Source organism: Calypte anna, chromosome 3, assembly GCF_003957555.1.
Source record: "Calypte anna isolate BGI_N300 chromosome 3, bCalAnn1_v1.p, whole genome shotgun sequence".
Lineage (NCBI taxonomy): Eukaryota > Metazoa > Chordata > Aves > Apodiformes > Trochilidae > Calypte > Calypte anna.
In genome coordinates, this window is record NC_044246.1 from 37,158,178 (window position 1) to 37,173,157 (window position 14,980).

Here is a 14,980-nt window from a genome sequence, read left to right on the forward strand (position 1 = left end):
CCAGAGCCCTACAAGAAGCCGGCCAAACAATCATGGTGGCAATTCTGGAAGAGCAGGAGGGCTCCGGTGAGCCAGGTGTTGGAAGCGGGCGTCTCTCGCGCTTCCCCGCGGGAGACCAGCACCGTGCTGATCCAGCACCCAAGCCAGCTCGACCGCAGCAAGCCCACGTCCAGGGGAAGCCTCAGCCACCGGCACCACGACACCCTGGAGTCAGCCTGCGAGTCAGCGTGCTCGCAGGAGAACGTCAGGCCCTCTCCGTGCCTCGGACAGGAGCTGCTGGGTGCGGGACTGCACGTTCCCATCACCTGCCAGTCCTGCCTGTCCCCCCCGGGGGGGGCCAGCAGCACTCGGGCCAGCAGTGCAGGCCGTACCGAGGAGGTGGCGGGCCACTGCCAGGCTGAGGACTCCACTTTGGAGCTCTCGCCCAGCTCCCTGGTACACCACCTCTCTGACACGGACTCGGACTCGCTGCAGGAGTTCCTGACGCTGGAAGCGCATTTCCTGAGCGAGGACGAGGGTGAAGGGGCCGTCCCCGGCTGCCTGGAGGTTCAGGTGAGGGAGAGAGGGGGACGAGAGAGGGACCGTGCCCAGGCAGCCACCTCAGCGGAGGGTTACAGCACACCCACAGCTCTGAGAAAGAGCACTTCTCTCCTGGGTGCAAACAGGACCTTCCCTGCTGCCTCTCTTTACAACGGGGAGCTTCATTTGCTCTCCTTTCCCTTCCCCAGGGATCAGCTCCCCAAAATTGGAACTTAAAATTTCCATTCAAATTTGGCCACTAGCCTATTTCTTTATAGAGATAGCACTTGTGCTGACATTTGGCATTGCTTTGTCACTTGGAGGATCTCCTCTGAAAATCCACTCTGTGCCGTGTTTTCCTCCTATAACGTAAAATCTGAGCCCTGGGAATTTCTGGGGAATGAATCTGAAAATGCTCCTTGTGGCCTGGCCTGTTATCTCAACGTGCCCCAGTATCTCCCTGACCACTGCATTTCCCGCTCTGACCTGAAAGCGCCCACATTTCTTCATTACCTAGACCATCCGGACGAGTCCTCCATGGAGCAGTCCCGAAAGCATGGAGTATGAGGAGGAGGGACACCAACAATCTCAGACGGGACACGTGCTCAGTGCAAGATGTATATATTATTCTTATTAATATTATTAGTAGTATCTTTTCAGATAGAATAAGTCCCTGTAGCCTAAGATGGGAGGGGGCTTTGCAAGTCTTTTCTTTCTGTCTTGACTTTTTTTCTTTGGGGGTCGGCACTCTTCCTCCTCTTCTCTACAAAACCTTTTCCTTTTTTCCTCACTTTCCCCCTCAAAAAACAGTAAAGGAAGTTCATGAGCCCACTCTTCATGAGATCCCTGTAAAAGTGCCTCGATGAGAGCTGTCCACTAACATCTCTCCAGCTGGGTATTTTCCATGCCAAGAGGCACAGCCTAGAAGAACCTCCTACTCCTGTTGCTTTCTTCCACTTGAGTTTGGTGGCTTGTTTGTTCGGTAGCTGAGGAACTTCACACCTTGTGTGACCGAGTGCTCTTTTCTTTCCAGATGAGGTCGTTGCTCTTTTGGGAGAAGGCACCTTTGGACAGGTGGTGGAATGCATCGACCACCAAGAGTGAGTCTTTTGAGTTAAAGACAGCCGAGTATTGCGACTGATGCTCTCGCGGGCTGGCTCGGGACCAGTTCTAATTCTAGTCAAGCCTGTGTGCAGATGGATGCACCCTTCTTGGATTAACTCCACACGTCCTCTAGAATTGAAGACCTTGTCTGATGAGGCTCCCATTGTTATAAACAACATAGGTGGTGACAGTTCCGGAGGATTCGTAGCTTAAAGTCCTCCTCCTTGGTCTCATCTTTCCAGGGACGGCAGGCACGTGGCAGTCAAAGTAGTGAAAGACGTCGACACGGACGGGGCAGATTACGCAGAAGTGGCAGTGCTGCACTATTTAAACGCACTGGACCCCAGCAGCACACAGTACGTAGACAAAGCCGACCGCGCTGTGCTTTGGCTTTAAGCTTTCCCAGGCGTCGCTTCCTGGAACAGAAGGGGTACGGAGCGAAGCCTGATACAACAGCCTGTGGCACTTCCTCTGTTTTTCTGCTTTTGCAGTCACTGCGTCAGAATGTTGGACTGGTTCGAACACCGTGGCCACCTCTGTATTGTTTTTGAGCTGCTGGGGCCCAGCACCTACAGCTTCCTTGCAGAGAATGGCTTTCTGCCCTTCCAGGTGGACCACATCAGACGCATGGCCAGCCAGATCTGCCAGGCTGTCAACTGTAAGTAGGCTCCTTGCTTGATTGATTGGTTACATTTTCTTTGTGGGTGGGACGAGCTAACAACCCTTGTAACCTTGCAGTTTTGCACGTCAACGGGTTGACACACACGGATTTAAAACCACAGAATATTTTGCTTGTCAACCCCGAGTACACAGAGGAGTACAACTCCAGCCTGGTAAGTTGCTGTCCTCTTCCCCACCTCCCCCTCAGCCACCCTCTGCCTTTATTTGGGCTCAGCCATCCCACTGCTTCCTCGCAGAAACAAGTGGAGCGCAGACTGAAACACCCGGCCATCAAAGTGGCAGACTTTGGGAGCACAACAGGTGACCAGGAGCCTCACTGCCCTCTGATCACTACAAGACCCTACCGAGCTCCTGAAGTCATCCTAGGTCAGGAGGTGTCTCTTAGGCACATCTTTGTCCCAAGATGCTCCCCGGTGTGCTCTTGAAGGCTGCTACAGGAGCGTGGCGCCTCTTGCTTCAGCTCTCCAACTCTTTGTAGCCCACGTAGCTAACATGGACCTTCTGAATCTCTCCACAGCCCTGGGATGGTCACAGCCGTGCGACGTCTGGAGCATAGGGTGTATCCTCCTCGAGTACTACCTCGGATTCCCAGTATTTGCGGTAGGCAACTAGGAACCTCCAGTGACGCAGCGCGTACAACGCTGCCCAACTCGGGGAAAATGCGCTATGCGGAGGTGGGGACTAAGGAGAATGGTCTGTGCAAGAAAGGCAGATGCATGTCTCTCTGCAAGGCCACCTCCAGGAGAACACAAGACTTAGGCACAAAGGCACTGTCTCAGCAGAAGACCTGGACAAGCTGCTTTCAGCAGTCACTGAAAAGAACAACAGCTTGGCACCAAGGGCGACCCTGGCACCACACCCAATTTCCAAGCAGCACTGATAACTGCTAAAACAATAGTAATACAACGGAAGTAATGCTGGGCCAGGGGAAGAAATGTCCACTAGGTTGTACCTTCTTCCAGGAAAAGGATGACTACGGCCACTCTTTATTCCTTAGTCGGGAATTGCAGGGTATTGGTTGCAGGGTACAGTCAAAGAAGAAGTATAGTCTCTGTGTGGTTCTTGATAACTCCCTCTAACCATCAACAATGTCTACCTAGATTTCTCTCCGGGCCCACGAAGATATAGAACACCTGGCAAGGATGGAGAGAATCCTGGGGCCTTTGCCAAGTGACATGGTCAAGAAATCCAGGTAATTACATTTTTCTGTACCTGGACTGCTAGGGTTCAACTGAAGTCCTTTCAGATTTGGTTAAGCGGCATCTTTTTCAAGGCATCGCCTCGGCTATTCAGATTCACTCTTCTGCTCAATGGAACAAGCTGGCTGCTCTTGGGGAATATTCCCAGACCAGTCCCCCACTTGTGAACAAAGATGCATTCCCAGCGCAGGGACAAAACAGCATCTTTGAAGAGCAAATTCCTTGCTCCAGGAGAAACAGAAAAAGTCTCTTTGTTTCAGGAGAGGCGAGTATTTCTCTAATGGCCGGCTGGCGTGGGACGAACACACCTTCATTGGCAGCTATGTCTCATGGCAGTGTAAGCCACTGAAGGTAAGAAAAGGAAGGGAAACAGTTTTGGCAGGGAGGAGATTCAAGCGCAAGGGTGCAATCAGGAAAACATCTCCTGTTGTTTTCTCCCTGAAGGCGTTCATGACCCGCAGCACTGAGGAGCACCGGCACCTCTTCGACCTCATAGAGAAGATGCTGCGGTACAACCCAGCCGAGCGAATTACTTTAGAAGAAGCCCTCAAACATCCTTTTTTCTTCCCGCTCAAATGGGAAAAAAGGGCACCGCCTCCAAGACCCGAAGGGGCTGACCTGGGTGTCAGTCCCCAAAAGACACTTAGGAAACTTTAGATGTTTGTTACATGTTCTGTTTGTTGTCAGTTTCTCGTTTGTTTCCAGTTTCATGTTTGTTACAATAGATTAGTTTGTAAATACCCTCTGTTGTGTCACAAGTCTTTGGATACTGAAGTTTCAACCCAGCTGTGGGCATAAAACACAAAAGAAACCAATGAGGGTGGTTGCACGGCCTCCCTAAAGGAAGGTCTGGGGACAGTGGCACTTTGAGCCATGCACGCATGTCCCACAACTCTGTCCTCCTGCTGAGTGGTCTCCACTCTAAGAATTCCAATACCCAGAACATACGGTGCCCTGTCACCATCATTTGAATGACTGCATCACTGCACACCCCCACACACCTCCAGCTGCTCTACTGCTCTACCCCAGCTATAATGTCTGAAGCTCAGGGGTGAACATTTACATGCTCTGACCCCTACTGCTAACGGGACTGCCAGCACACCTTGTATACAGGTGGAGAACTTGACGTGGCCACAAGAGCTCCTCCTCCCTTCAAGGAGGATACATGAGCTGCCCAGTCCCAGCAAGGCTCTAAGTCTTAGTGAAGTCTACAGGGCAGAGTAAGTCACATCAGGACACCTGGGATGCTGGGGACAACTGCCAAGACCAAAGCACACAGAGGAATGTACAGTCAGCCACCTCTTCAAAACTAAACCCTCAATGCAGAGCCTCAGAAGAACATGGCTCCAGCTCCTCTCACCTACATACACCTTTCTTCCCACCTCTTTGTCCTGTTTTTCACCTCCCTGTTCACCACAGCACAGCCGAGCAGCCAGACGCACAGCTCAGCTGCAAGGCACCAACCCGGGCTCCTCTCTTCTTTGCCTCCTGGGGAAGACAAGCCCCACTTGTGTCCCAGGCAAGAGCTGGAAAAGGTGCTCTCACCCTGGGACCATCCATCAGGTTCAGGGACAGATCCAGCTCACCTTCGACACACTGCTCCTCAGCTAGCTGGCCTTCCACCTCCTACAGCCTGGGTTGCATCAAGGCATGCCAGCGCATCCAGGAACTGGCCAGAGAGCAGGAGGGCTTCTTACAGCTTCTGCTGCCTGGAAAACAAACATCCCCCCGGACTCCCATCAAGAAGCTCACCTCCTTTCTCATGTCCCAGTTACCTCCTCACACCACCCCACAAAATCACCTCCCCTTCCGCTCTCCACTTTCACAAGTACTTTGCAAGCAAGACCTCTCTATGCTGGGCTGCCTCAACAAGGACATCACCATCAGAGATTAAGTCATCATCCCGCTCTACACAGTGCTTGTCAGACCATACCTGGAGTATTGACTTCAGTTTTGGTCCCCACTCTTCAAAAAGGACATGGATCAGCTGGAGAAGGCTCCAGAGCAGGGCCACAGAGATGATCAGAAGCCGAGTAAGATAAGCTTCTTCATCTGTGACAAGTAAAGGCTTATTGGAGAACTTGTTACCAAATTCCAGTACCTAAAAGTTTCTGCAGGGAAGATGGAGACTCCTAATTAAACAGGAGTATAAATATGGACAAGACCAGGGGCAAAGGGCAGAAGTTGCTTCTCAGGAGATTCCAATTAGACACAAAAGGAAAATTTTTCACTATGTGTGCACTCAAAAATCGGAATGGTCTCACAGAAGTGGAAGATTCCCCCACTTTGGACGGTTTTTAGCCTCAGCTCAGCAGGGTGCTGAGGCATCTCATGGAATCTACAGTATTACCTAGAAGGCTTGGACTACTGCATAATCACACAATCACCGAATGTTATATGTTGGAAGAGACCTCCAAGATCACCCAGAATTGCCTTCAATTTTGGCCCCCACTCTACACAAAAGGACACGAATCATCTGGACAAGGCTCCAGAGCAGAGCCACAGCTATGATCAGAAGCACCTGTCACGGGAGGCAGAGAAAGATAAGCTTGTTCACCTTTGAGAAATAAAGGCTTGGAAGATGGTGAAAATTGCCTCCTTACACCACCCCTCAAAATCACCTCCCCTCACTGCTCTCCAGTTTCAGAAATCCTCAGAAAGGCCAGCCTGACCACAGCAAGCCCACATCCAGGGGAAGCCTCATCCACGGGCACCACAACACCCTGGAGTCAGCCTGCAAGTCAGCCTGCACACAGGAAAATGTCAGGCTCTCTCCGTGCCTCGGACAGGAGCTGCTGGGTGAGGGGACTGCACGTTCCCATCACCTGCCAGTCCTGCCTGTCCCCGGGGGGGGCCAGCAGCCCTTTGGCCAGCAGTGCAGGCTGTACCGAGGAGGTGGCGGGCCACTGCCAGGCTGAGGACGCCGCTGCTGCTGCTGGAGCTGTCACTCAGACCCCTGGGCCAGTTTCATTCTCAGCCCAACAGGGTGCTAAAGCATATCATAGAAACTATAATAATATAATATTAATATAGAAACTATAATATATATATATTATATATATAATATAAGCCTAGAAGGCTTCGTGGACCAGACCATCCTTGAGGTCCTTTCCAATCTGACATTCCATGATTCTTCTTGAACTCCTGCAAGAGAGTGGCTGCTGAATGGCTGCCAGGTGGTTACATCATAATCCTAGGCCTGTGACAGGCTGTGTTTTGGAGGGGACATATCGAGGGCTTAACTGCTCAGTTCCACCATGGCTCTAAATTTTAGTGTGTTATACGGGGCAGAGCAAGTCACATCGCTTTGCACATACTGACTGACCAAGCCATCATTCACCTTATCCACCATGGAGAAAATCACATCCAGCATCCAATCCTGCTAGTGCCAGGCATACCCTGAGTTCTTTCAGGGTGTTTTGAGTTTTCTTCCTGCATGGCACAAGCTTTGGGCTGTTGTCTGTTTTGTCCTTTGCAACGGTCTCACCAGCATAAATTACCATCTCCTATATCACTCTCCTGTACTAGTGCTTCCTGTACCCAAAAAGAAAACGCAGAACACTGAAAGAAAGGGCATTAGTAATGTTAAGGAAGTTTTCTTTCCAGTATGATTCCGGTATCTAAATCAAAGAGGTTTTGAGAAAAATACCCTTAGAGTCTTGGGCTTAATTTTTCTGCCTCCACATCTTGTGGAAATTGTTCATGAGCACCGGGCAGGCTTAAAGGACAATCCTATGCCACTGAAGGGATACAGAACTGAGTACTATCACTAAGAGTGCAAGGCTGGGTCAAAATTAAGGCAAACAACTTCAGAAAAGACTTGTGTCTTTACTAGCCTAAGTATTTATGCTCTTGTACTCAAGATCTGTCTTCCTGCTTTAGTCCAAGCAAGCAGGAGACTGTGTTTTGTTAAGCAGAAAATCTGAGGTCAAAAAAAAAGGAGTTCTCCAAACAGTGAAACCAGAATCTCTTCATCCAAGCTTTCTTGGTGAAAAACCAAGCATAGCTTATGCTTCGGTACATCAATGTGAGAACAGAACATGGTGAGATTATAAGCTTTTCCACCAGAGCAGGTTTTTCAGCTTACTTTGTATCATGAACACTGGTATAAAATTGGGTCTGTTAAAAAACTGTCTTTGCATTAAAAAAATTTCCTAATTTTTCCTTCCTTCTCACCTCATGGTTTTGTTTTTTTTTTCAGGCACCCTCCAAATTTGCTTTTTATAGTGTATTCTTCTTTGTAGATTTGTGGTAACTTGATGGAGGGACAGAATAAGGGTATTTTGGGGTAATTACAGCTTTGATAACCCACTGTGTAACCAAATACTGAGCTACAGAAGAAAAAAAGAGGCTAAAAATTAATGCATCAATTAATTCTTAAGTAAAACTCAGTCATTCGGTGGTTCCTGTACATGACAAGAGTACTTCAGAAAAACAAGATAATGGGAAAAATTCTACACTAGTTCCTCATACAAAAATATATACCTTGGATTCCCAAAGAAAAGTTCTCTTCACAGTTCAGATATCACCCAGGCTAACTTCAGGCACTGAGAGCATAAATCAAGTTTTCTCCGCTTCCAGGGCTTATACTCTTTAGACAATCGGATCTAACAGCTAATTCTTCAAAGCAACCTTAAGCATTTCTCTTTGGACACATCACAACAAGTGCTGAAAAAAAGCACTTTGGAGTGAAACAGAGAGCTACTAAAATAAACAAAACCTGCATTTGTTAACTGCCAAGTGACATAATCACTACAGTGATCTAGAGAACATTAGTTTTCAGCAGTGCCACCATTGTAACCTCATCTTCATCTGTTTGTTTTGTTTCTCATCTCAGCTTCCAAGGGCAGCCACACATCAAAGTTACTCACAGAAATGGTGATGGAAGAAGAAATACTGAACTATAAATTGGTAGCAGACAAGCACATTTTTCTGGGATGCTTTCCCAGGAGGTAAGGCTGTTCAGTTTAACGGGCTTGGGATCTGACCACAGCAAGCCTATGATCTGCAGTCCACATTCTGTGTATTTGAGTTTCAACCTTGGTCACTCATTTCCACACCTCCAAAACTGCCCATTGTGCTACAATTGCTACCAGTCTCTCTTTAGCCCCTTTGCCTTATACTCTGTGTGTTAGGCACCATGGAAATGAGCCCTTTCTTTCCCCAACATAGTAAGGCAGCTGCCCTCTGGGCTCCATGGAGGACCATGGCTTCAAACACACACACACACACACACACTGAGCCCCAGCTTCAAGAGTCCTGCAAAAGTCTTTGACCCTTGACTTCTAGATAACATTGGGTATGAAGTGTCCCTGCAGAAATCATAAGGTGCAGACACAGATGTTGCAGGATGAGTCCATGCTTTGGTTCGTATTTATACCTTTGCTCTCACTCATGAAGCATGGTAGAGATAGAGTCTCCAACTTGACAGATGATGAGGGGAGGCGAAAACTGTGATCATATACTTACAGAAGCGTTAGTAGGAAGGACTTCTCCAAGCCTCTAGTCCAACATCTCTCTCAAAGCAGCACTAGCACCAAAACTAGACCAGGTCAGTTACAGATTTTTTCTAGCAGAGTCTCTAGCAGAGGAAACTTCTAAGGATGGAGATCTCACCCCTATGCCTCAGGGTTGTTCCTTAAACTGACTCAGCCTCCCACATCTCAGCTTCTGGACACTGTGTGTTTTTACGTTGTCCAGCACTGACTGAACAATATAGCCTCCTGATCCATGTAACTGCCATTCAAGTAGCTGGTGGGAAAATTAAGTCAGCAATCAGCAACTGATGTATATTAATAATCTTCATCATCATGAATAATTGATTCTTCACCTGTCACAGGTGCAAGTAGGACAGGGGTTCAGGAAAAAAATTAGTCTTTAGTGAGTAACAATTGAAAAGAGCTAAACAGTGTGATAAGCAGACACACAAAGTATGCAGCGTTTATTTCAAGTATCAATGGCTGGAAAACATCAAAGTTTTATTTTCTACACCAAAGAAAAAAATATAAACCTGTGCAATCTGCTAAGCACCACCATTATAGTATGAAAACTGCACAGCAAGAGAGATTGTTTATTTAAAACAGCTTAACTGTCACATTACACTCAAATCTTTTTAACTGGTAATGGAAGTGATTTGAGCATGAATATCCATTTTAAACATGTTTATGTCACACTTCACAGAGAGGTCAAGATTGATATTATATCAGAAGAATTTTTCAAAGTACAATTATCTTGATTCCTGAAGGAAAAAAAAATTCCTATTAGGTTTCCCACCTGGGGCTTAAGTTTCTCATTTTCTTAATATTCTCAAACATTAAGTTTCTCAATTTTTTTTTAAACTACGTACCTCACAGATTATATTGGGAAATGCATTAAGGAGATCTTATAGCCACCAGCTATGGTGCCTACTAGCTGGCTCTCTCCCCACTAACCCACCAACCCTAATTCTCTGGGGTTTCACAGGTGATACCTCCGAAGACCATAAAAATAAAAAAATCATTTTCCTACACCCTGAAGCTTGCTATTTCTGCACTCATTTTCACAAGCTTCACAGGCCTATTTGTTCACAGTCTTATGGCAATCCAGTGCTCTGTGACATCTTATACATGAGACATCTTATACTCTGATATCTCATACCCTACTCTTTGGGTAGTAGCCTTCACTCATTCAGCCATCACTGTACAGAAGATAATTTCATTGCTCATCCAATTGCTCTATGTGAAAGACACCCCCAGAACACAACAATGTTGGCGAGGTTTGCACACAAAAGAAAGCCATTCTTGTTGGGATGCACCACAACAGAGATACCTCTAAAAGAAGTCTAAACAAGTCATTCAGTACTTCAGTGCACCTCAGCCAGAAAGGAGCCCAAATACCATTGGAAAGCCCCTCCTTCTTTATCACAACTCTGATTTGTTCTGCCACTTCCCCCTTCAAGCACCAGCTCAGATTTTGCACCTGCCTGCATTTTTACACAGGAATCATCAAATGTAATGTTCTTAGGAGCCACACCTGGAAAGAAGAAAACTACTCTGTCCAATGCCCTACTGCAGTTAGTGCCTGACCAGTGAAGTAGCTATAACCATGCTGTGTTTGACCTGATGAGCTCTGGCCAAGCTTTTGTATGTCTGATAAGCATCTAGGCCTGGGCTTTTATCAGCTGCATTAAAGTGGAAGTGATGAAATGGTTGTGAAGTTTGATATGAAGGCATCTACACAGCCAGGAGGAGGTTGGAGAATAAACCTGTGCCATGCAGATGGGTGCTTTAAGTCTTCCTCCTGCCCCATGATTTCCTTGCTCCTGAACTTGAGTGTAAGAAAGGCTTTTAATTTGCACCACCTGGAGTTTTTACTGTGTCACATAGCACCAAAAACCAGTTTGTGCTGCTGTAACAGAAGGTGCAAACAGATGCTCTGTTTGCACAGAAGAGCACACAGAAGGGAGCCACAAATTCGGCTGGGGACAGTGTGTGTGTGCTCAGTGTATGTGATGCACCACAGTGCACAGTCCAACACCAACAGCAGCAACAAATCCTGCCACCTCAGATGCCTCAACACAGGTTAAACTCCAAAGGAAGAATATAGCACTGCAGCTCTGGGGCTGCAGTATGTGCCTGTAGCCCTTCAGCAAGGCTGGGGCAGGTCTTGCCTGCAGGAGGAAGGGACACAGCATTAGAGATTATGAAAAGAGCATAGGATCTTCTCCAAGACCCTACAAGAACATGAACTGCACAGATAAGGAAGCAATCAGAGTCTGTACTCATTGGGTGGGTAAAAGGAGACTCCCATGATGGAAAAGGCTGGAAGTTGGAGCCTTCTAGCACCAGGAAGAAGGCTGCTGCTCCACCTGCAGATGCACAGCTACAGAGTAGATTTGGTGATGTAGCATCAGATGAGGGGCTGGAAGCTCCAAGCAGAGCAGCATCAGAGCCTAAGTCACATGGTAGCACCAGGAGAAAGTGTTGCATAATAACAATCAAGAGACTCTCTACTGTGCAAGACAGAGGCCTCCATCTGCCTGAGAGTGCCTAGTGAGATTTGGTAAGGTCACTGAGAATAGTTTGAAGGCCTGAAAAGCCTCAGAAGTTAATTATCCCCTGCTGCTCACCTGTGTGGGCACAAACAAAAGTGCCTTTGGACACCTGGAAAGTATCAAACAATGATACATTTGTCTGGGGATGATGGCCAAGGACATAGGTGCTGAAGTGGTGTTCTCCTCAGTTTTGCCTCTTAAAGGGAAATGAGAAAGGGGGAGAAGCTTGAGGAAGAGTGGACCAATTCTGCCAATCAACATGTTGCAAAGCTCGAGACAACAACAGGGATTTGGCCTTCACAATTTGACCAAAGCCAGGGCTTTGGCCTTCTTGACAACAGGACTCACTTCACGAAACCTGGTCTCTTAGGGTCTGATGAGGTTCACCTTGCAGAAAAAGGGGAGAGACTGAGCATTTTTTGGCAATAGGCTTGCCAATCTAAAGAGAGCTTTAAACTAGAATTTCCAGGGGAGGAGGATCCTCAATGTATCCCACTGCCACCACTTCGAGGCCAATGTCAGTAATAGATGCCCTGGGCCTGGAAAAAGATCACAGACCAGGAGAACACCTGAAATTAAGGAGAATGATATCCTAGGCAATGAGGTAGATTCATTGGGGGGACAATTTAAATGCCTCTATGCAAATGCACACAGCAGGAAAAGTCAGCCAGGGAAGTTACAAAGGTGTGCACTCCTGCAGGACTGTGATGTTATTGTCATTACTGGGACATGGTGGGATGACTCCTCCAGAACATGGGAATGGATGGGTATAAGCCCTTTAGGAAGGACAGGCAGGAGAGGAGGGGATGTTGCCCTCTACATCGGTGACCAGCTACAGTCCATGGAGCTCTGCCTCAGGATAGACGAGGAGGTGAAAGAGAGCCTATGGGTCAGGGTTAAAGGAAAATCAGGGGCAAGTGACATCACAGTAGGGGTCTGCTACAGGCTACCTGACTAGAATGACTGAACAGATGGGGCCCTATATAGGCAGATAAGAGCAGATACCCTTTCACAGGCCATGGTCCCCATGGGGGGTTTCAATCACCAACAATCAAGCCACTAACAATCCAGGAAGTTACAGGAATGCAATGATGACAACTTCCTTCTCCATGTGGTAGAGGAACCAACTAGAAAAAGTGCTATGATGGACCTTGTTCTCACCAATAATGATGAGGTTGTGGACAACATGAAGCCTAAGTGCAGCCTTGTCTTCAACAACGATGAAATTGTGGAGTATGGGATCCTTAGGACAACAACAAGGATGAGTGGCAAGCTCACTACCCTGAAGAGCAGCTTTTGACCTCTTCAGGGATCTGCTTGGTAAGGTACCAAAGGATAAAGCCCTGGAGAAGTGGGCACTCCAAGAAATCTGGTCAATATTCAAGAATCACCTCCTCCAAGCCCAAGAGCAATGTGTTCCAAGAAAAAAAGGCAGGCTAGTATACCAAGAGCTCTGCATGGATGAACAAGGAGTTTCTGGACTGTAAGATGTAAAAATAATGTATTTAGAGGGTGGAAGCAGGGACAGGTATCCTGGGAAAAATACAAATAAGTTGTCTGAGCAGCCAAGGATCAGCTCAGGAAAGCAAAAGCCCAGATAGAATTAAATCTGGCCAGGACATCAAGGGTCACAAGAAGGGCTTCTGCAGATACATCAGTAATAAGAGGCAGACTAGGGAAAATGTGGGCCTCTCCAAGAGGAAACAGTAGACTTGGTCATGCAGGATATGGAGAAGGCTGAGGTACCCAGTGACTTTTTTTCCTCAGTCTTTATCGTGCCATCTCATGAAGTCCAGCAAGGCCAAGTGCAAGGTCCTGCACCAGGGTCAGGGCAATCCCAAACCCAAATACAGGTTGGGTGGACATTGGATTGAGAATAGCCTTGAGGAGAAGGACTTGGGGTGTTGGTTGATTGAGAAGCTCAGCATGAGCCAACAATGTGCACTTGCATCCCAGAAAGCCAACTGTGCCCTGCACTGCATCAAAAGAAGTGAGGCCAGCAGGTCGAGGGAGGTGATTTTCCTCCTCTACTCCACTCTCATGAGACTCCACCTGGAGTGCTGCGTCCAGTTTTGGAGCCCACAACACAGGAAGAACAGATCTGTTGGAGTAAGTTCTGAAGAGGGTATGAAGATGATCAGAGAGCCAGAGTACCTCTCCTGTGAGAATAGGACAAGTAAGTTGGGTTTCTTCAGCCTGGAGAAGACTGTAAGGTGACCTTATAGCAGCCTAGCAGTGTCTGAAGGGAGTCTACAGGAAAGCTGGGGAGAGACTTTTAACAAGGGTGTGTAGTGATAGGACAAGGGGTAATGGTTTTAAGATGGAAGAGGGTAGATTTAGGATAGACATTAGGAAGAAGTTACTTAGTATGAGAGTGATGAGAGATTGGCACAGGTTGCCCAGGGAAGTTGTGAATGCCTCATCCCTGGAAGTGATCAGTGCCAGGCTGGATGGGACTATGGGACTTTGAGCAACCTGCTCTAGTTCACACTGTTTGGGGACTTGGACTAGCTAGTCTTCAGAAGTGCCTTCTCCAGCTCTCTGATCCATCAGCACAAATTCCCAAATATTTGTCCAGGAGAAAGGCCATAGACAGAAAACAAGACTCAGGTTCCCCTCAAATACAACACTCATGAACCTTTACCTCCTTTTCTCTCCTTGTTCATGGGCTTGTTCTCTTTGACTCCTTTCTACTCAGAAAGGGAGAAAATCAAAAAACATTCTGTACCTGCTGAAAGAGAGGACTCCAGGGGACTCATTAACCATCCAAACATACCATATGGACTTGTAAAAATGACTAAGGACAGATTAGACTCTCAAATAGTTTTCCTACACAATACAAAGGTGAGGCCAAACACGTCATTCTTAATGGCCATACCATGTGAAACAATATTTTCTATTCTTTACAGAAATTACACTCACATCTACAATTTTACAGAGTTTTCAGAGGTCATTTGGGGGGGGAGGTTGAGAGTTCTCTGAAAGTGTATCCTTTACCCACCAGGTGCTATTGCCTGGCTAATGGACCATATTAGTTATTTAAAGTCTGTTCTTTGTTACACTGGCCTTGCCTTTTATATGTACAGCATGTACCTATTTCCTATTCCACACAAAGCATGTTACAGTAAAGCTAACTCTTATGGTCAATAACAAAGCAGAGGAGACTGATAAAAAAATCTTATTCTCAAGGAGCATTCAGGTAAACTTCTTCCACCTAATGCCTTTGGACAAAATAGACCAAAAAGAACAAAATCACAACCTCCCAGTTCAAGTCCAGGGGCTTAGAACAGGTGGATATTTTAGAGAAAGATTTGAAGAACAAGAAATCAGTGAAAGACAATTGTGCAACATTTGATGTTCAGACTATTTGAACTGCTAGCCCAACAGACATAAGATGGTAGTAATTTCAGCTCACATATTTTGGTAGAGATTCAGATCCTGGAAG

The 14,980-nt window shown here is 47.1% G+C and overlaps 1 protein-coding gene across 1 annotated transcript; it reads left to right on the forward strand.

The window, feature by feature from the left end:
* Positions 1-1,075: 1,075 nt before the first annotated feature.
* Positions 1,076-12,835, forward strand: LOC103538635 (dual specificity protein kinase CLK1-like). The gene is made up of 12 exons (XM_030447527.1): positions 1,076-1,136; positions 1,553-1,619; positions 1,866-1,979; positions 2,115-2,281; positions 2,362-2,456; positions 2,541-2,670; positions 2,822-2,904; positions 3,405-3,496; positions 3,764-3,854; positions 3,948-4,127; positions 5,479-5,536; positions 12,654-12,835. Exons 1-12 carry the CDS (start codon positions 1,076-1,078, stop codon positions 12,833-12,835), a joined length of 1,320 nt encoding a protein of 439 aa, XP_030303387.1.
* Positions 12,836-14,980: the final 2,145 nt, after the last annotated feature.